Raw genomic sequence first — 20,615 nt, 5'->3', positions numbered from 1 at the left:
TGCGTATGTCTCCAGCCATGGTCTCTCCTGAAGTTCAGACTTACAGTTCCAGCTGCCTGCAGGATTTTCCCACTAAGTAAACCCAATATACCATTCAAAACTGAAATAATTTCTTTCCTTCAAAACCTTTTCTCTTTCTGTTTTTCTCTTGTTGTTCAGTGGTCCACCATTGCTTCGAGTCTAGAAGTCATCCTAGTGTCTTCCCTCTGGGGTATTACTTGGACCCCCAGCCCCATTGGATCAATCACAAAATCAATCATGTTCATTTTTTAAATGTAGTTTTCCAGCATGGAGTCCAATGTAGGGTGTGAACTCATGACCCTGAAGATCAAGACCTGAGCTGAAATCAAGAGTAGGACGCTTAGCTGACTGAGCCACACAAATGCCTCTGATCGTGTTCATTTTTGAAGCATCTTTTTGAAAGGCTCCCACCTCTAATCACTCAACCTCATTATTTTCTCTTTGGACCATTGCAAGACCCTCACAGTTGGTCCCCCCAACTCCTGACCAACCTACCCTCCGCATTGTGACCAGAGTGAAGAGTCTACAACAATAAAATCACATCAAAACACTTCCTGGGTGTCTGCAAGTGTTCCTTGAACTCCTAAGACACAGACTAGATGTGTTAACCAAGTATTGAGTGTCCTCCTTCAGTTTTTCCACCATGTCCTCACAAACACATCCTTGCCAACCTTTGAAATTACTGCAAAAGATCACACTGTTTCACAGTTGTGTCTTTGCATATGCAGTCTTCACCTTTATCCATTTCCCCAATGATACACATAAAATGTGCACGCGCGCACACACACACACACACACCCCTCTACACCACAGAGCAGATGACAAAGACATTCTCCTAGACCAGGCTCCAGATGGGGGTCTCTGAGCCCTTTTTCCAGCTAGGCTCTATCCTTGGGCTTGGTCTCAAGACCCCAGTTGGAGAAAGTATCCTGCTAAATCAATTTGGTGAGAATCCACCACCTTTGATAATGGAACAGCCCTCCACCTACTTCCTTGTCTGATGGAATTTCCTTCTCCCTCATCATCCTCCAGGTGATATCAGATCACTCTGGCCTGCCTACAGACAGAATCCCGGGAGGTCAGTTTAATAAGAATCCATCCCAACCGCTGATGCTTCTCTTAGTAATTTCTCTTCCATTGGCTTTCACCACCTCCCCATCTTGCTCTCCTTGGCTCTAAAGCCCCAGTTGTTCTTGTATTCAGAACCGAGCCCAGATCTACACTGGAGATCCTCTTCCCCTATTTATGTAGCTCCTAACTAAAATCTGTTTTTCCTGCTATAACTGCTGTCCAGCTCTGGTTTTAATCCCCACACCCTCAATATGCATCCTTCTCAATTTAGCTCAAATGTCCCACCTTTGGGAAGTCTTCCCCAGTTACCTTCACGGAGAGTTTCTCTGTATTTTCCTGGCACTTTGCTCATATCTCTCCACAAAGGTCATACAACTGGGGGCCCAAGTTTTTTCTCCTTTCCTTCCTCCTATGTTTTAAAATTTATTATTACTGCTTCTGCAACAATAACAGTAATAGGTCTTATTCCCACGTTAATCCATTGACAACTTTTAAGCAATGGGAGATTTCATATAAAAATTCAGGTATCTAGTTTGCTTGGAAGATCACAAACATTGGACCCACATTTTGCCTGGTAACCATCAGCTGGAGCTGAGAAGCAGTTTCTGAGGGCTTGTGCACTTGACATACTTCACTTCTGTATCACCTGCCTGGCCCTTGCAATGCCCCCTCTATGACAATGGTTATTAGTATTTCCACTATTTACAAAAATCCTGATTTTTTTTTTTCTTTTGAGGCATGGTAGCTTCTGGATAAAAATTGCTTTTGGTAGGGGCGCCTGGGTGGCTCAGTCGGTTGAGCGTCCGACTTCAGCTCAGGTCACGATCTTGCGGTCTGTGAGTTCGAGCCCCGCGTCAGGCTCTGGTCTGATGGCCCAGAGCCTGGAGCCTGCTTCCGATTCTGTGTCTCCCTCTCTCTCTGCCCCTCCCCCGTTCATGCTCTGTCTCTCTCTGTCTCAAAAATAAATAAATGAAAAAAAAAATTAAAAAAAAATTGCTTTTGGTAAAAAAAAAAAAACGTGTATCAAGTAAGTGATGTATATGAGATCATGGAGGAAAATTGCAGTAACATATTTAAACTATGTGTTATAATCACTATTTGACTTTCAACTAAAGCCATTAAAAAATCAACTTAATGCAATTATAAAAAGGGCAACCTTAATAAGTGGCATGATGTTTCAAGAAGGAACAAAATGGGGAAAATTATTAGCCAGCAAATTATAACTGTATTTGGGCTTTGTTGGTAAACCCAGAGAATCTGTTTAAACTACGTTTTCCTTAGGAGATCATGGACTGCAAAGAGATTTCCATGTGGGAGGAACCCATGTGGGAGACAGTGTGGAACAAGGCCTCCACAACTAACCCCAAATCATAGTTTCAGTGACCTCAATTGGTTACTACCTGGGGCAGAGTAATGCTGGCTTGCTAACTGCCTTAGGGTGTCTGGGGCTGGGCTGCCTGGAGTTGGTCTCCTTTTTGCCTCAGTTCAGCCAGGGGCTGGGGTGCTTCAAGCCCTGGGTACTGTTAGTGCCTCAGGACAGGGCTCCAGTCAGCAATATTTGGTCTACAAACTGGTTACCATGCTCCAGGGAAAATGGAGTTGACTATCCATACATATGTTTAACTTCTCCTTTGATAATAATTTCATAGAATAGTAGGTTCTAAAAAATTAGAAGGTCTCCTTTGAGATAATAAATTGTACCTTTCCAAAGAGAACTTCCCTATTATTTGATTTCCTGGGAACAAGTCCCTAGTTCCAAGGTCCATACAAATTCAATTTTGGGTCCTGACATAAAAGGTTTTTCTGGCCTGTTGATTTGTCTGCGATCTTCAATTTTCAAATCTTCAGTTCTGCACGTTTAGACACTCTTTCCACTCTTTGGTCAAGCCCTCCTTCCCACCCTCATCAAAACACCCCCCCCCTTTTTTTGAGGCCCCCTTCTTCCAGGAAGCCCTTCCTACGACACACTTCTGATTATTTAGTGAGGGGTGGCACAGACAAGTAGGTACCACGTTCGTGCTCTTTCCTCACTTGGGCCCTAGTGGCCTTGCATCCATGCAAAAGCTAGTTTCGTTCTTTGGCCCTCAGGCTTTGTACCTAGATTACATAGGAACCAGAGGATCTGATTTCTAGGATCATCTCTGGCTCACAAACTCCTCCCCAGTTTCCCATCAACCTCAACGCCAACTACTTTCAAGGTGCCGCACCAGGCTCTGTGAAGCAGGCAGAGAAATGCTGCTTTACAGTAATTTTTATGGGAATTCACACATGGGAATTTGCTGCAGGAGTTAAGAAGCAAATTCACCAACATGCGCGCATAGCTGAATGTAATAGGGTCACATAAATATTATGGGAAAATAACATGCTGGAGACCTTCTACAGGTCAAAAGAGCTATATTTCCAAAAACTACTAACCCCTTGTGCCTCAGAGACAAGACCCCATTGCATTTATTTTTCCCTAACAATGAGAATAGTGATTTGAATAGCACCAGTGTGGAGGAAATACTCAAAGCTATTGTTTATGCCCCGTGTCATAAGCTTGTGAGTGTGTCCCTCTCAAAAGAGGCCCTGGAAAGGCAAAGAAAATGTCCGTTTATCAGCACCTTCCCCTCATATATACCACCTCATTTCTTTCAGTTTTATCTCCAACTCTTCTCCTACACACTCCGCCTCCTCCAAGTATCCAGCCACAAGAGAGTATTTATCACCACCTCTGTTGTTTTGAAGTTTAAATTCCAGTTAACAGCATAATATTAGTTTCAGGTGTACAATACAATGATTCAACACTTCCACACAACACCTGGTGCTCACCCCAAGTGTAAGCCTTAATCCCCATTACCTATTTAACCCATGCCCGCACCCACCTCTCCTCTAGTGACCATCAGTTTGTTCTATGTAGTTAAGAATTTGGTTCTTGGTTTGCCTTTCCCTTTTTCCCCCCTTCACTCATTTGTTTTCTTCATTTCCATGTATGAGTAAGATCATACGGTATTTGTCTTTCTCTGACTTATTTACCTTAGCATAATACTCTCTAGCTCCATCCATCCGTCCAAATGGCAAGATTTCATTATTTTTATGGCTGAGTAATGTCCCATAATTTGGCTCTTATAGACAATGCTGCTATCAACATCAGGGTGCATGTACCCCTTTGAATTAGCATTTTGGCATCCTTTGGGTAAATATCTAGTAGTGCAATTGCTGGGTGGTAGGGTAGCTCTCCACCTGTCCCTACTTTGTGTTTCTACTTCTAGACCCTTACCCTATTCCTGTTACTTCACCTCTGCATCCCTCCCCATTTAAGCTTAATAAAGGCCCTGGCTGAATTCTAGCCTCACTAACTAGACTTCTAGAAATATTCTAGCCTAATTTGTCTCTAGCACTTACTTGTGCATACTGTTCGTTTTGCATTTATTACACTCAGGCTTAAAAAATAGCACATTTGCTTTTTACCTCCTTAAGTGGGTTGTGAATTCCCAGAGAATACTGCATATTTGCACCTGTAACTCACAGGGCCTTGCATGTAGCAAGTGATCAACTTGTCTGGGAAATCCTGAAAGAGCTCAACGTATGCATATGGTGGAAACATGAAAAACAACAGTTGTTCACATCACATGATAATAAAACTGAATGCATGACAGGAATGGTTCAGAGGCAACAGAGAGAGAAGGATTTAGCCCTAGGATTTCATCTGCCTGGGTTGCCTGCTCGAACTTACCTGACTGGTGTCTATGGGGCATGGGATGAAAGAGGCTTGAGAGAGGAACTGGGTGGTACCCAACAGATCTCTAACTCCTTCAGCATCACGTTTATATTCTTTGACGGGCTCCAATCTCATCTTTTCTTTTGGCAGTAAGGCTTCATAGCAAGGGGCATAGCCAGAGGGAGGCAGGAACTTAAATTCTCCATGACGTCCACCCATCAGGAAACGCACTCTGTACCATTTGGAAAGACCAGGAAGAGAGAGGTTAAAAAGAGAAATCCCAGCCTCGATAAGAGAACATTCAAGATGAACTACCCGTCCCCCGCCCCCAGCAATTATTTTGTAGGAAAGTGCCTGAACTCCGATTCAGTACAACGAACATCCTGAAGTATGCAATAAAGCATTGGGGAAAACTCTCAGTCTATGATCCTCAGGTGACCCATGTCAGCTAAGTTCTTAAAAAAGTTAATTCATACATAAATATCACTAGACTTTAAAAATTACGTTTTTCCTGGGGTGCCTGAGTGGCTCAGTTGGTTAAGCCTCCAACTCTTGATTTCAGCTCAGGTTACAATCTTGCAGTCATGGGTCTGAGCCCTACATCAGGCTCCAAACTGAGCTGAGCATGGAGTCTGCTGAAGATTCTCTTTCTCGCTCTCTCTCTGCCCCATCCCCTGCTCATGTGCTCTTTAAAATAAATAATCATGTTTTTCTTTACCCTAGTAGACAAATCATCATTATAAATATTACTAGACTATTGAAAAGAGTAGCAGTAATGAGGAGAAGGACATTATTCTCTGACAAGATCATGTTAAAACTACAGCATGAGGACTTCAAATCTTTTTACTTGAGGGACATTACTCACACATCAATTTTTAAGATGCAGGCAAAAGATGAATACCAGAATATTCAGCACAAATGGTATATATGCCAAGTGATACCCTGCAGAGGCTGCAGTTCCCCTAAATAGCCATACGAGGGCGACTCTGAAGAAGCAACAGCAGGCGGTCATAGCCATAGGGAGCCAAATAGGTATGAAGTGTTTGCGCCCTAGGGTACCAGTGCCTTTCTCAGGGGCACCACCACCCTGCTGGCATCCAGGCCTGACACTCTAGTCCACTCCAGCAGTGCCTACAGGGACCTCCCAGAAGGGGGAGAGACACTTGGGGGCTCACAGTGATGCAGGCACTAAATTTCCGGTATACTGAAGTCTTTCCATGTTAATTCAGCATCTGGCTGCATTTTAGCCTTATATTTATATAGGTTCGGTTAGGGTTATAGGTACACCCCAAAGCTATCCCTGCAAGGAGGAGAGGGTGAAAGTGAACTATTTCAAAATGATACTTTATATTCTCCTAGGTTTGTAACAAGAAAGAGAGCTTTAGCAGATCAACTTTAACTTAATGAGAAAATATGACCACAGTTTTAAGTAATTAAAACATGATGGGGCACCTGGGTGGCTCAGTCAGTTAAGCGGCCGACTTCGGCTCAGGTCATGATCTCGTGGTCTGTGAGTTCGAGCCCTGCGTCAGGCTCTGTGCTGACAGCTCAGAGCCTGGAGACTGTTTCAGATTCTGTGTCGCCCTCTCTCTGACCCTCCCCTGTTCATGCTCTGTCTCTCCCTGTCTCAAAAATAAATAAAACGTTAAAAAAAATTAAAAAAAAAATAAAACATGAAAAGATATGTAGCCCTGCAGGGTCAACACTAATATCACACAGGAAAAATCAGTATATACACATAGCCTCTGCATGCAACCCTCACACCCTCTTCCCTCCATTTAACAACGAGTGATCGAACCCATGTGACTTGCTGTTCTTTGCACTGGAGACTTGGCAACGAACAAAGACTACAGTGTCCCTGGTGTCACAGAACAGGGATCCAACTAGAAAAACAGTCATAATTACTGATTGGGAGATATCGAGGAAGGAATAAAGAGGGCGATGTGAAATAACTCAGGAAAGAGGGGAGGCTCCTAGACTGGAGTCAAGGAAGGCCTCTCTGAGGAAGAAACGTGAGTTAACCCTGTGGACTAAAGAGGAGCTAAGGAGTTTAAAATCTGGAAGAGCACTCTAGGCAGAGGCATGACATGTGCCAAGGTCCTGAGGCAGGAAAGAGCTTGGGTGCAGAGCCCAAGGGGCATGAGGTGAGGTGGGAGGGTGCGGTGCTAGATCAGGTAGGGTCTGTGAGTCATGGCAAGAAGATGAGATTGTATTCCAGGCAGGAAACTTCTGAAAGACTTTAAGAAGAAATACAAGACTCTTCTAGCTGCTGTATGTGGACAGGTTAGCAGACCATTTAGCGAGTATTTGGAGGCACCAGACACCCAACTAGTCATGGTGGGAGGTGAGGATAATCGGTTGAGCCAATGTGATGATGGACAAAATGGAAAGCAAAAGCCAGATCCCATTTTTGCTTTGGAATGAGGACAGTTCGGGACTGCTGAGGGAGTGAGGGCATGTTTGCAGGGGGCTGAGATATGTGGCGAAGGGTTATGACCTAGCAAAGCCCTCACAGCAAGACTCTCCACCAGGCCTCACTTTCTTTAACTAGAATGTTCTGGTAGGGCAGCCTTGCAAGAGAGTCTCAGTGTTGGCTGAGTAATCATGACTGTGGAAATAGCCTAATTATGAAACTGGAAAATAAAACTCTTTCCAAGTGGGAGACATTAAAGTTTTTTTTTCCTTCCCAATACAAACAAATTCTTTATCCAAATAGCATTTTAAACAATGCTGTTTTAAAATTAATTATAGAAATCATAGGACATCTCCCACTTTCCCATTTTCAAGTACTAAACAATGATATAGAATTAGAACCACAATTGTCCCTTGTGGATGTTCCTACATTAAACGTTACGTAACGGGGCATGCTATATGTGTATTAAGAATATGAACGATGACATTAAGACAAAATTGAGTCATTAGCCTGAAATGTTACTAATTTAGTGAACCTTCAGGAAATAATGACTAAGCCTTGAAATTATTGGTTGAGAACTTCCCGATTCAACTGAAACACAGCAGATTGTGTTACTGACATATTGAAACTGTGGGATAGAACTAGAGCTTTTTGAGCAAAAAAGAGAGTGTAGGACATTTTTTTTTTGCCTCCCTCTTCTCCTTGAGCATCCTTCCTGTGAGAAGCTGAATGCCCAGGAGCTTGTACAGCAAGGGTATGAGTATTCTTTGTTACTCACTAGTGAATAGATTCCAAGAACAAGTAAATGATCTCCTATGAGGTCTTCTGGCTGGACTTAATTATTCATGAGCTATCTTGCCAGCTCTGTTTAGTGTTAAAATTTCTCTTACATTTTAAAATCTGCCATCATCTTCTGGATAGAGAGCAAATCAAGAAAGCACAGAGAACATAAGGAAAACCATCATTTCTGGTTTTATATTCCGTTATTAAAAAGAGAATAATTTGGTTATAAATCTTCATCTCATCTCCTCTGATGGCCACAAAAACAGTAAAAGGAAAAATGTACATAACCAGAAATTAGTGTGTACTGTTCACTGAAGCATTTGTCTCCAAACGTCATTTCCACTGTCATCAGTGGGTGGAAGGAGTGGTCCTGGGTTGCTTCCAAAGACCTGCCAGACAGAAGCCCTGCTCTCCAGCAGGGACTGGACAAGACCTGTGCCAGGTACACCCGCGGTCCGTGGCTCCTTCCCTCACTACCCGCAGTGCCTGGGAAGGGCTCCAACAAACGAGCACTAACAGTGGTGGTCCTCCTCATACCTCTCTCCGCGAGATCCAGACTGACCACGTCCAAGGAAATACCCAGAGATAAAATGCAGGGTTGAAGGGGATAATCAAAAGAAATGCCTGCAACCCACTTTAATTATCTGAAGATATTAAAATGGGATTCCCCCTCTTAGAGTTTTAGCAGAGGTCCCAAAGGCAGATAAATCAGAGGATGCCAGTATTTTCACATCCTGAAGTGAGATGCTGGATCCACTACGAAGATCCATCCAAAAAGTTATGAAACAAATGCAGCTGTAGTCTACCAGGTGCCTGCACCCTGATAAGAAAGGTAAAGAATTCATTTGGAGAGAACTGTCAGGGAGAAAAGGCAGGGAGTTCTCTCCTATCTGAAGTCAAATGAAGAGTGCTTTAAGAACTATTCAGAAGCTTTCAAGTGTCCCCCTGGAATCTAGTGAGGGACATGTTTGCCCGGTGACAGGCAGAGAGGGAGAGAGTGAGAGAGAGCACGAGCGGGAGAGTGAGCGAGCGAGAGTTGACCTCAAGGGAAAGAGCTCCCTTCTGCTCAGGGCGGGGCCAAGGACTGTGTTCCTGGAAGGCCAGACTCCACAAATGAGTCAGCTGTCAGCCATCTCAAAAGGAAGTATGCCCCGAGAGGCAAATGACTGATCAGAGATCAGAAAGGAGGTGAGCAGGGGAGGTGGGAGGCCCCATGTGCAGGGAGGGAAATGTATGTAGAATAGGGCTTGGGGTCAGCCAGAAGCAAGCAGCCAGCACAGGTGGTGAAGCCTGTGTAAAAAGAACTGCAGGGAGATGCTTCGAGATGCTCCAGGCTGAGGCTCCAAGGAGACCACAAAGGCCTCAAACATCAACTGCATACAAATCTGAGTTACCTTCTAGCCAAATAGATGGGATTTTCATATGGCCGAGAAGACTGTTCTTATTCTTAAAAGGGGCAATAAAGGTTACAGAACAGGCAGAAGGGCTTATCCAGGGCCAGAAGTCCAGAGCATGGATGTAGAGGGTAGCAAGAAAACAACAGAGTGACAAATAACTAGTCTATTTCTTTTCATAAATCTGGCATCTGGCGCTGAAGGTTTACCATTTAAATCCTTTTTCCAATTAGGATGTAAATCTCTCTTCTCTAGGTGTTATTCTTCCCTGCTTCTTGGGTTCCACTGAATCTCCCAGCCTCAGAAAATGTTAAATTTAAAAATAAAAAGGTAATTTGAGAATTGAGTTCATTCAGATTCATTCTTCTTGATCCTTGGATTTTTCTCTACATTAATGGATTTTCAAATCAACTTAATTAATCAATTTAATCTCTTTGACTAAAGCACCTGTTATCTTCTGCAATTCTTCCTAGAACTCAGGACATTCCATCAGCTCTTAAAGGCGGTTTTCCTCCTAAAGTGATTAGAGTAAGCGGGTCCTTAGATTCTTCTGCCTCCGACATGAGCAAAAGCTTCCATAAGAGTCTCCAGGGAGTACTGAGATTTTTGGGAGTTTGGGGGAATTTTTTATTTACTTGACTGATTTTGAAAACAGAGAAAATTGTATTGAAAAATCCCTGCTAGCATTTTCAATTCAGCTTTTTGAGATTTAGACATTGTGGCTTTCCCATTTGCAGAAGGGACCAGACTACCTATTACAAGTTCCCAGATTCGAAAGACGGATCCACAAATAAAAACAACACAGTAAAAATCAAGACACGGCTTTGTTATGCTCCAGAAGGATGACTAGGTTTCCTTATCCACGGCTTACTAGCAAACGTGTGACGTCACTTGAGTCTCTCTTCCTGAATATCTCATTACTCTCATCTGCTAGTGAAGCTCTCCCAGACAGCGGGGAAGGTGTTCCAAAGAAGAAAAGGAAACAGGCTGTGGTTAAGAGGACAAAGAATTAATGAGCTTTGGCTGACCTGAATTCAACTCGTAAGTCGTGATTCATAACTGCATCCTCTCGCTAAGACGGGAAAACAATCTGAGTTATGTATGTTCCCACATTCATCTTTCCTTCTGGCCAGTGTTTGATGAAAGCCCAGGGCAATCATCATGTTCTCCACAGAAGTATATTTATCTCAGTAATAATTTCCACAGCATTGACCACAGCAAGCTGGAAATAGCTAAGCTGTTGGTTACCTGAATTTTAGCCAAGGCTGGTGGATACCAACAGAAAACAAACAGCAACCACAAATACCAACCACCTTTGGATATTGTTGCTTTTATAAATTAGCAAGGGCCGGTAACAGAGCTATGTCAGACCGTTAAAATAGATCTCTGGGAAGTTTAACTATGTCTATAAAACATATTCTACTACAGCGATGAACTCATCCATTTTCTGAGAAACAAAAAGTATCACCCAAATCACGATATCACTCTATGTTTCACTATACGTCGTGGCTTCCGCGTCATGTTCTCCACGTGCTTCACGCCATGACGCCATATTGCAGGGAGAGACTGCCTTTTAATGAGGGCTTGCTGGCATTTAAGTAAGTCAACCTTTTGGGTGGTCTGCAAGGTACACATGCCTCATCCTAAATTCTGTCCTATAACAAACTGTGTTGTCACACTAAGGGCCTACTGCATGGATAGTATCCACACACAAACCCCACAGAGAAGAAACCTAAGGAGGCACATTCATAATAGTTAAACAAGAGAGCACATATTGATTTGTGGATTTTGTTAGTAATTACTCATGCTGCCTTTGACTTCACTGTGGATAAATCTAATTGAAAAAGATTTTTTGCTCTTCAGTGACTGCTTACAGGGACATCTTAATCAGGTATTACTAACAACATAGTTTGTAACTATACAAATAATTATGGGGTCACAAATTCATGACTGTGACCTCAGTAAAGACCAGTGAATAGGAGGAAATGGGGCTGTAAAAGAGAAATCGAATTTAGAAGCCACACCAAAGTTGAAAATAAACATGAGAGACAATTCTGAATGCTTCTATGACAGGAGAAGGACCTCTTTCTAGAATGGCATAATCTTGTACCCTGCTGGAAGAGACACAATACAACCAAGCAAGTATTCTACTTACTATATTGGTAAAATAGTAATTTCTTTTCAATTGTCATAAATAAACACACACACACACACACACACACACACACACACACACACACACACACACGTATTTTATAGGAGAAATAAAGTTTTGTTCTTGTAGTTTTTGAATTTACACTGTGGGGAGTAGTATGATCCTTCAACACATAGCACTGCTTTCAGTGGGTCTCAGCATTTCTGTTCTGCCTTCCTCACCTTGACCACTCACGATGGAACTTGGCACAGGACCGAGGACCAGAGGACTCAGTCGCCTAATCAACTGTGTTATTCAACGTATTTAATTTCAGTGAGATACTTTAATTAATTTGGAATTAACATCTTGGTTTCTCTCTCGCTTTCTGCACAGCTGAGTGAAAGTAGTATAGAAAGACTTCTGGGTTTCAGCACCAAATCCTAGTTTACCAGTTGATGTAAGAGTAAGTACTCGTATACTGATCCTCTTTGCTCACAAATAAAAATCAGTCCATTGGCTACTCTTCAACACAAGACCAGCACTGGGAATGACTGAAGACTTCATATAAGGGGCTGAATGTACTTCAGTAAAATATATTTCCCAAATGTGCAGGCAATTCCATCTCTCTTCAGATCATATTATGTTCTGAGAACCAAAGACAGGAATATATCAGAGGTGACATTTTCCTGAGAGAAAGGAGGCCTGAAAGACATCAAGTCCCAGTCATTAGCTTACCACTAATTCAGGTACTTTAAGCAAGAGGCTCTCATAGCTAAGGTAACAACTTTTCAAATCAACACATCTGGACCCTTCAGTTTCTTAAATTCTCTTACCAGTTTTGTGCCTTATAAATGGGTTAGACAACTCATTTTTCCTATCCTGGAACTTTGCTTCTCTTTTTCCTGGGCACTCAGAAGGCTGCATGCCCTGCTGTCCCAGACAAGAGATGCTAGAACCATCTTCTACATGTGGATACGGTGGAGTCGCCCATTTCTTTACCTGACAGCTGCAGTTCTTTGCCAAGAGATTTCAGTTTAAGTCCTCACCAAAAATAAATAAATAAATAAATAAATTCACACACTTAAAAATCCTATCTCATTTCTCTGAAGGAGACTGGATGGATGAGTTCATGATTAAAAATCATTAGGCAACATACAAGATTGGATGTACTGATCTCTAAACACAAACTACTTAGATACCATTAAGCCGGCACACTAAAAAAGGTCCTTTTCTCCAGAGATCTGACTTCTAGCTAAGCCCTTGTCTCAGATGAGATGCTTGAGAAGTAGGTGTACTTGCCTTGAAAATAAGTATAACCCAGAGAGTGGGATGTGGTCAAAACCAACAGAGAAGGGAAGGGCAGTGATGCTGGGTGACCAAGGCCATTAGCTACCTAGGCCAGTGTGGTCCTGAGAAGTGACTGCTCAGAGTGATCTTGTTTCTCTGAAGAAGGTACTGAGTCAACAGGTGGATGACCCAAACGCTGTTACATCATATGTAGATTTCTGCTCATTCTCTTTCTTCCTGGGCAATCAAGTGGGGAGGATGTACAGTGGAACATGTGCTGGTTCTCCCCCGACTGCCAGGGGTCTCTGTTCCAATCAGTTCTCTTTGGGCTTACAGCGTCTCTGTCTTTCAATAATGCTCCTGGTTTTCTAAATGCTTCTTATGGATATCAACGAAGAATGGGATATTATGCCACGCTTAAAACGGGAGAACTGGAATGAAATTCTAATGGGTATGTCCTCAGCAGACAGAAACACAGATAAAGAACTCACAACTCTAGAATACAGTCCCTGGGGCAGACACAAGATTCGTTGGCTTGCAACAGTGCTGAGTAGATTTGCAGCCCTAGTAAGGTTTTACTATCATTGTTCTCCTTTTGTTAAAAGAATCTCAAACAATGGTAATGTTTAATTTAAATTTATTATATCCATCGACATCAACATGTTTATAAATATGTATATGTACTGAATACTGTATCACTATGTGTGCAAACATACATTAGCTTATGTGTATGTTGCATATCTATATATGTGTATATATACCATGTGTATTTGCATATCTGTGTCAAATTCCCAAGGTTCAATATTATTTCCAAAGGATAATTCTTTATTTCTAAATTATTTAACTGAAACAGAACTGAAATTTCATCCTCTATTAGAAAAATATATCAGCATGTCTTGCTTTATCAGTCTACCTGAGGTGCTGAGGACTATCACAGTGCTATCACTTTGGAAATCCATCCCTCAGATGCTCGCAGCTCTGAGATGGCATCTTTGTGGTCCAAGCTCTAAGTGTCTGCTCTCTACAACTCCCCTCCTTTTATGGCCCTTTCCAAGGGCTTCAATGGAAACCAGTTTGATTCTAACTGTGTTGATTCTGGTTTTCCACTCATTCTATTGTAATCTCTTTAATAAGCAGGGATCAAGAATGATTAAGAAAATCTTGGGGAAGAAGAGTCACAATGGGGTCTGTCTTGTCTTGACATTAAAATATATTGTCAGACTGAAATAATTAATACAGCATCCAACTGGTATAAGGAAAGGGGCAGAGCAACAAACACACTAGTTAGCCATAGTATGTAGAAAACAGCTTGTATAGTATAAATCCAATTTAGTGTAAAAATATTCGGATGTATGAATAAAAAGGTAATAGGGTTGTCTCCAGGTTGTGCAGTTTTGGGTTGTTGGTTATTTCCTTGATTTACATTATTTTTGTAAAAGGGAAAAAACAAAGAAACGACAGGAAAATAAAGCTAAGTGTGAAAATGTAAATCGTAAACTGGGGAAAAAGATTTAAAATGAGTAAGGCAGTATTTTAAATAGTCTTAACATACAAAACATTTGAAATTCATACCAGACAGACAAAGAACATAAAAAATATTGGGTTGAAATACTATCTAAGAACAGTAAGCATTAAAAATGCTTAACCACACAAGTAATCAAATAAATAGAAAATTAAAACTTTAAGTTACAATTTTCTCAAATTAGCCAAGATTAAAAATAACCCATAACAGTAAAAGTTAATGAAGACTCAATCAGTTGGGCATTCCCATATGTTGCTTTAAATGATACTACAAGGCCCAAATCCTTTATCTGAAATCTGGAGTTGTGTTTCAGACTTCAGAATTCTTTAGATTTTAAAGAAAGTATACATATTATGTATTAAATACAACCTCTAGACAGGTGAGGGGCTGTACCCCCTAATCAAACACATTAATATTTCTGTAGTTAAGCTTGTAAATATTCAAAAGAAGAGGAATAAATGAAAGATTAAAAGCAACCTCATTTCTGTTGATGACAGTTTTGACAACAAAATGAGTTTAGGTCAGACTCTGTGGTGAAATGAGTTATGAAAAAATTCATGGGTTTCAGAACTTTTGAGATTCCAAAATTGTTGATAATTATTTCTGAACTGTTCCATACAATCTTCCTGAAAATCTACTTGGCTATGTGATTATACATTTATTATTTTTTAATGTTTATTTTTGAGAGAGACAGAGTATGAGTGGGGTAGGGGCAGAGAGACAGGGAGACACAGAATCCAAAGTAGGGTCTAGGTTCTGAGCTGACAGCAGGGAGCCTGATGCCGGGCCTGAACTCATGAGCCATGAGATCATGACCTGAGCCGAAGTTAGATGCTTAATTGACTGAGCCACCCAGGCACCCCTACAAATTTAGACTTTAAAAACTTCATAGCTTTTGACCTACTTCTAGGAAGAACTTAACAGATATGCAGACAAAAGAGTTATGCTCAAGGATGTCCATCATAATTTTATTTATAAAGATAAAAATGGAATTAGCACGAAAGTCTAACAATAAAGTAATGGCTATATTATGGGACAACCAAATAAAAGGATATTATATGGCTATAAAAATTGTTTTTGAGGAGGATCCTTAAGGAGTCAGGAAAAGGCTCATTATGTATGGCTGAATGGAAAATAATGAAGACATAAAACTTCATATTGAGTGTGATGTCAATTAACAAAGCCTCATGGGGTGCCTGGGTGACGCAGTCAGTTGAGCGTCCAGCTCTTGATTTTGGCTCAGGTAACAATCCCAAAGTTGTGGGATCGAGCCCCACGTTGGGCTCCGTGCTGAGCGTGTAGCATGCTTAAGATTCTCTCTCTGCCCCTCTCTCCTGCTCATGTTCTGTCTCAAAAAAAAAAAAAAAGAAAGAAAAAGAAAAAAAAACCTCCCAAAATGTGTAGAATAAAAGACTTGAAACTAATAGCAGAGATTATAGTTACACGTTGGGATTGTGCCATTGTTTTATTTAGAACTGTATCTTATAAATTTTTAATAATGAGGATGTCATTTTTAAAACAATTATTAAAACAAGCATCTATATAAGATTGATGTTATTCATCTTCTTATTTGAAGACATTACAAAACCCTTGGTGGTAGGTAGGTATTCAATGACTATCTACGGAGTCAGTGATTCTGGATTGCTCTCCTGCTTTCACCATCATTTTGGCGGGGGAGGGGGGGTGGGGGGCAGTCTGGCTTATGGTGTGGAAGTCGTAAGGGACACTCCCTTGCTCCCTGGCTCACACGAGTGGTGGGGAGGTGGGCTAACAGCCACTCCCCATGAAATCACAGCCATCACTTACTTGACACCTGCTGAGAAGCTCACCACAGGGAAGAAGAGCCCATCTGTGTTGAAGTTCTCAAACATCCCCTGCACAGGCTGCCCGTTGATGCGGAAAGAGATGCTGGGCACCCCGAGGTCGAGGCAACAGCTTACCACGTCGTCTGATCTCAGGAGGTGCTGGTTGATGGAGGCCACGGCTCTGGGTATGCGGCCTGGTGAGCAAAGAACAAGAAGGCGTTGTGGGACTCTAGAGAAGGCTCTCACAGTGGGAGGTGGGGAGGTATGATGGCACACAGGAGGTCTGGATATGCTCCTGCATTTGCAATTCAACTTGGCTTTCCCAGTGTGAGGGGAGCAGCGAGAAATGATTTCCGGAGCTTGTGAGTGGGCAGCCCAAAACGAGAGGAGTCTCAGAGGAAACTCAAACTGCCAGGAATGAGAACAAACATGAATTCAACCCCCTCAGTGTGTGTTCAGATTCTGGCCCGGTGTCTGAATTCACGAACAGATTGCTTTGCTGGTTGTGGGTCCTGCAGTGTGAGGGCGCGTGCGTGCGTGGGTTTACTCTCAGATGCCCAAAGATCTTGCCCTCTTCCATTTCCTGTAAAAGATATGGCCACTCTGGCACTGGACGCAGGAGCCATCAAAGTGAGTAACAGCAAGGTCATCCAGCCATTAAACTATGCAGCATAGTTTACTTGTTTTAAAGAATTCTATTAGTTCATATAAGCAGTGAAACAGAGGGTCAGTTGTACACTGTGTTGATGATTTTTGTCATTACTGTGTATCTCTTTAATAGGATGATTTATCATTGTCTGACCTAACTTACAGTCATGAGAAAATCACCTCTCGGGATTTTTGTGTCACACCATCTCATTCTGGAAGTTCTAAAAGCAAATTATCCTAACTCCCTCACCCATCTCCCTACCACGGTTACAATTCTATTGGCAAGAGAGCAATGAAGAGGCAGAATTTAGGTATTAAAATGGACTTTCAGGCAACAAAAATTATAAAAATGTATCTTATTTTTTGATGACAGAATACATATTCATTATAAATGTTCATTATATACAAAAATATAAACAAAGAAAAAAATGTAACTCAATAAAAAATGCTTCCACTTTCACACACACATACACACCTTTCATCCATTCTAGGATTCTGTGGGTTTTGTGACTTTTCTCTACCTATTGTATTGTAAATATCTGATTGTATAATGGAATATTCACTAGAAACTGCATTTTAATGGCTTCATCATATGCCATAAGGTAATTAAAAACCCCCTTACGATGGGTACGTGAGTTGTTTATAAATTTTGTATGCACATCTATACTATATAATCTTTCTAATCTCAGCTATGAATTATTTAATGTTTCGTGGTTAATGCTATTCTAGTAGGTTCTAAATTAAGTGGTGGATTTTAAAATAGCGAGGGGCACCTGGGTGGCTCAGTTGGTTAAGCAGCCGACTTTGGTTCAGGTCATGATCTCAGAGCTTTTGAGTTTGAGCCCGGCGTCGGGCCCTGTGCTGACAGCTCAGAGCCTGGAGCCTGTTTTGGATTCTGTCTCTGTCTCTGTCTCTCTCTCTCTCTCTCTCTCTGCCCCTCCCCAGCTGTCACTGTCTCTGTCTCTCTCAAAAATAAATAAACATTAAAAAAAATTTTTTTAAATAGTGAAACTACTACACTATCCTTAATAAAAAAACATATACTAAGTATCTCCTTCTGGTTATTGTGGGCAACTGACAAAACCGTATTGTATTTCCCCCCACCCTTGTACAAACGTGAACGAGGCTCTACGTGGTACCAGATACCAGGCTGGGGATCAAGGACTGAAGACCCAGTTCCTGCTCCTAATAAATCCATAATCTGGTGGGAAATAAACATTCAAATAAAGAATTACAATTCAGTCTAGTTAATGGAATGAAGGTGTACACAAGGTGATGCTTCTAAGATACAGGAAGGTGCCAAATCAGCCCAGGAGCATGGAACAAGAGTCAAAGATCCACTATATAGAAAAGACTACTTCTTATAGAAGAATAGTTTATACAAAAGGATGGAGGAGACCTACCTGTGTGCGGCAGGTGTGGGGATGGATAGGAGCTTGGGGAGTAGATGCAGAACACAGCCGGACTGGACACACAACTTGGACCGTTTGCACCACACCAGGTGCAATGACACAAAATAACGTACGCAAGGCACATAAGCCTGAGACAGCCCCAGACTCGGTTTTTGTAACCTTGCTTCATTCCTGAGAATGAGGAACAGGTTCCTTTAAAACACAGCAATCTAAGCCAAATTCTAAGACTGCAGAGGTTTGACACCTTTCCAATTTCTCTGAGGATACCGAGGGCTCTTGGTTCCTTTTATGGAGTTGAGGTATCCCAGGTCCCAATTATCTTTTCTCCCTTATCGTAATCAAGTCTGTTATGAAAGGAATCTATGAGATTAAAACTCAGCCAATCTTGCTACCACGGTCTCATTCGCAGTATTTCTTATTTTCACATTAAAAACCAATCTTTTCTGCTTCAGTTGTTTCTTTCTCCTTTAGTTTAACTTCTGGATAATATCACTGTAGTCATTTGAAAAAAAAATCCCAAGAGATTTCTGTGAATTTGGGAAAACCAAGAAGCCACTGAAACGCTCGGTTGGTCAACTAGCTTTATTTTTTTCAACGTTTATTTTTGAGAGAGACAGAGACAGAGCGTGAGTGGGGGAGGGTGCACAGAGAGAGAGAGAGACAGACAGACAGACATGGAATCTGAAGCAGGCTGCAGTCTCCGAGCTGACCGCACAGAGCCCGACACAGGGCTTGAACACATGAACCACGAGATCATGACCTGAGCCAAAGTCGGACGCCCAACCAACTGAGCCACCCAGGCGCCCCGGTCAACTAACTTTCAAGGTATTCAGATCCTTGCTGGCTAAAAATACAAATGAGAAGGTCCTTTACTGTTCTGAGACTCACATAAACTAGGACAAACTGACAGTGTTGAATTGTTATGCCAGCGCCCTCTCGTCCTAGCTGCTCAAAGTGCACTGTTGGCTTCCCTGCCGGCCAGAGCCTCGGCCAGTAAAGACAGAGAGCAGCTTTCACGAGGGATACTCTTCATCTACAGCAGTGCTTTGATGCCATCGGAAGCTGAGTTCCAAGCTTTATTTAGCCCTTAAGATGCCATAGTTGCCAAGTGCCTTCCCGAAGAATGGCAGCCGAGAGCATTTCTCCTGTCTAGTTCCCTCCCTTGGTGGAAAACCACAACCAGGATGAGCAATTATACCCTTGTGGTAAACACCACTGCCTTTTACAAAACTCCTTTATTCTAAAAGAATGGGCACCAAGTAGAAGATCATCAGTAGGCCAAGTGAAATCATCGTTTGAGCCTATTTTTAAAACATATGCAGAATACAGAGTTGGGACTGATACTATCCAGAAACTAAAGGCAGACAGTGGATAATTACTGGATAGGAAGCATGTACTTAGTGATTACTTACAGCAATGGTTTGGGAAGTCTATTGGAACAAAAAAACCCCATTTCATACAATATTCATGTTATAAAATATCATCTGATAAGGTATATTTAGTTTTAAAATGGGAGCAGTGTGAAGGTTCTCAAACTAGAAAACAAGGGAATTGTGCAATGGCTTTTACACACTGTTTTATAAATCTGTTCTCATCTACAAGAAGAAATCTCTAACCCCATGAGGGCTTTCAAGGCTCCAAATGATTCAGAAGGGTCCTGTACCCCACATTTAAACAACATACTTGTCCTTTAAATTGCTCTGTAGTGAGGTGGCATTGTGGCAGGGAGCAGAAGCGGATCACAGAGGGCTGAGTTCAACACCAAGTCTTTGTCTGTTACCTGAAGCTGGGCATGTAATTTTACCAGAAAAATCAGATTCCACCTCTATAAAATGGGTACCGTGTTGCCCACACTATTGTTGTTAAGAGTTGTTTGTAAGGTACCGTAATTATTCCCAGGACTTCAATGAAACAAATGACTGATGTCCTGTATGCCACTCAAAAGGTTTAGCATGTAGCAATAACTAGGCATTTCTAGAACCAGACTCTCTGGGCTAGAGTCCTGGCTCTGTCACTTACTGTGTGACCTTGGGCAAATCACTTACCTTTGTCAACTCAAGTTTCTTCATCTGTCAAGTGAAAATAGCATCATGAAGTTGTTTGAGTTTTGGATGAATTATTCCCTAAAGAGGGATTAGAAGCGTGCCTGACACATCATAACCCACACTAAGTACTATTATTGCTTTTGTTTCTGAAGCTCTAGAAACTTTAATTACTAGGCTAACAGTAGAGAAGAAAGCCAGAATGCTGTAGGAATGTCTTTGGTATTATGATGAAAAAATAACACTATGGAGAATCATGGCATTGAGGGCTGAGTCCAGAAAGAGACTCGAAAAGTCACTGTATTGAGTTAATAAAAATGAGTAAGACCCTTTTGTGAAGAGAATGCTCAAAAATAGTCACTTTCAAGTATGTTTCACGTATG

General features: G+C 41.7%; 1 protein-coding gene across 1 annotated transcript in view; it reads right to left on the bottom strand.

Annotated features, from left to right (window-relative positions):
- The window catches only part of RYR3 (ryanodine receptor 3), a 535,021-nt gene that overhangs the window by 210,170 nt on the left and 304,236 nt on the right, over positions 1-20,615 (bottom strand). Inside the window, 2 exon segments of the mRNA XM_058738297.1 lie at positions 4,808-5,024; positions 16,132-16,324. Coding sequence (XP_058594280.1) covers positions 4,808-5,024; positions 16,132-16,324 — 410 coding nt within the window.

This window comes from Neofelis nebulosa, chromosome 7, assembly GCF_028018385.1.
Source record: "Neofelis nebulosa isolate mNeoNeb1 chromosome 7, mNeoNeb1.pri, whole genome shotgun sequence".
Lineage (NCBI taxonomy): Eukaryota > Metazoa > Chordata > Mammalia > Carnivora > Felidae > Neofelis > Neofelis nebulosa.
The sequence above is the reverse complement of the archived record's forward strand: the minus strand, read 5'-3'. Positions and strand labels throughout refer to the sequence as shown.